The following is a 1,812-nucleotide window of genomic DNA, read 5'->3' on the forward strand; positions in this document are numbered from 1 at the left end:
GCATTGGGTCTTCGTTGCTGCGTGCAGGCTTTCTCTAGCTGTGTCCAGCGGGGGCTACCCTTCGTTGCAGTGCATGGGCTTCTCATCGCAATGGCTTGTTTTGTTGTGGAGCATGGGCTCTAGGCGCACGGGCTTCAGTAGTTGTGGCACGTGGGCTCAGTAGTTGTGACTCGCAGGCTCTAGAGCGCAGGCTCAGTAGTTGTGGCGCACGAGCTTAGTTGCTCTGCAGCATGTGGGATCTTCCTGGACCAGGGCTCGAACCCATGTCCCCTGCACTGGCAGGCGGATTCTTAACCACTGCGCCACCAGGGAAGCCCCTCTCGTGAGTTCTTGATTAAGAATTCTGGGAGTGCAAGGAAGGGACGTTTTTAATAGTTTTAGATAAAGGCTATATTGGGAGCTGCAGGGCTGGAGCGGGTTTGTGCACAGGTGGGTTGTGGCCGTGCTCCACTGTGACGCTACCAGAACAGAGGTACAAGGCTGTTTGGTTGGTGTGAGCCGCCTTCACAGTGAGAGGAAACAGCCCCTTCTCCTCTCGAGAGACACTGTAGCCTTCAGATATGTCTCCTCTCTGAACATCCTTTACCACCGCAGAGTAGTAAATCAGCCTTAGACCCTGCCCTGGGTCCTGCCGGTACCAGTACATGGAGTTGTAGGTCAGATTCTGTTTACACTCCAAGGTCACATTCCGTCCAGCCTCAGCGAGCAGGAATCTCACTTGGTAGATTTCAGCATCCATGGGTCCTGTGGGGTAAAGACACAAACGTCCAGAAGAGAGCCTGACACTATCGTGAGAAGAGGGTGCTGGAGTGGGGATCTGCACCTACAGGGTTGGAATTTACTGTCTGGGTGTTGGGCTCACCTGCTCCCAGAAGACAAAGGGCCACGTAGCAGAAGGCCCAGCTACCCATGGCAAGGACTAGGTATTTGTAAATCTCCAGAGATAAGACTCTGAGAGAGGCCAAGGGGAGGGGCTGGGAGCTAGGGCTCCCCCTGGCTCAATATACAGAATTGGTAATTGCTGTAAGGTGACTGACTGTCACAGCTGATTTCGCACATGGGGAACAAAGGCTAAGAGAGATCAAGACACCTGCATCTTCTCTTCTGCCTAACAGAGCTCTTTATAGCCCTTCTAAATGGACAAGTGCCCACATGGTGAGGATACTGAATCCCCCATTTCCCGGTCAAAGTCACGCTCAGAATGCCATGTGCCTGTGCACTCATTGTGATGAAAACTAGGAAAGGAAATGCCTACAATTTTCAGTCTATTGCCTGTCTATCAACTCTTCTGTTTCCCACCAAACTCCCAACACAAGAAGAGGTTCAGATGTTGTTTTATAAAATAGAGCCAATTCTCTCTGTCCTCTGTATTTATTATAATTGGTACAGTAGAGATGGTATAGTGGCTACTCCAGCAATTTAGCAATAACAAAGGGCCCTAAACCCACCCTCCCCTTATGGAGGTGGATTAGAGCAGGGATTTGGGAGACAGCCTAGGCTTGAGTTCTGACCCTGCCGAGTAGCAGCTGTGTAACCCTGGGCAAGTCTCTTAACCTCCCTTTGATTTGGTTTTCTCATCTGTAAAATGGGTATAATGAGTATCTACTTCAAAAGTTATTGTAAGGGCTTCCCTGATGGCGCAGTGGTTGAGAGTCCGCCTGCCGATGCGGGGGACACGGGTTCGTGCCCCGGTCCGGGAAGATCCCACATGCCGCGGAGCGGCTAGGCCCGTGAGCCATGGCCGCTGAGCCTGCGCGTCCGGAGCCTGTGCTCCGCGATGGGAGAGGCCACAGCAGTGAGAGGCCCGCGTAC

At 52.5% G+C, this 1,812-nt stretch overlaps 1 gene segment (V, D, J or C); it reads right to left on the reverse strand.

Annotated features, from left to right (window-relative positions):
* Positions 1 to 388: 388 nt before the first annotated feature.
* LOC105748116 (T cell receptor beta variable 19-like) lies at positions 389 to 978 on the reverse strand. The segment is given in 2 exon segments: positions 389 to 744; positions 863 to 978. Coding segments are annotated over 2 exon segments (405 nt in total).
* Between the last annotated feature and the right edge of the window lie 834 nt (positions 979 to 1,812).

Source organism: Orcinus orca, chromosome 9, assembly GCF_937001465.1.
Source record: "Orcinus orca chromosome 9, mOrcOrc1.1, whole genome shotgun sequence".
Taxonomy (NCBI): Eukaryota; Metazoa; Chordata; class Mammalia; order Artiodactyla; family Delphinidae; genus Orcinus; species Orcinus orca.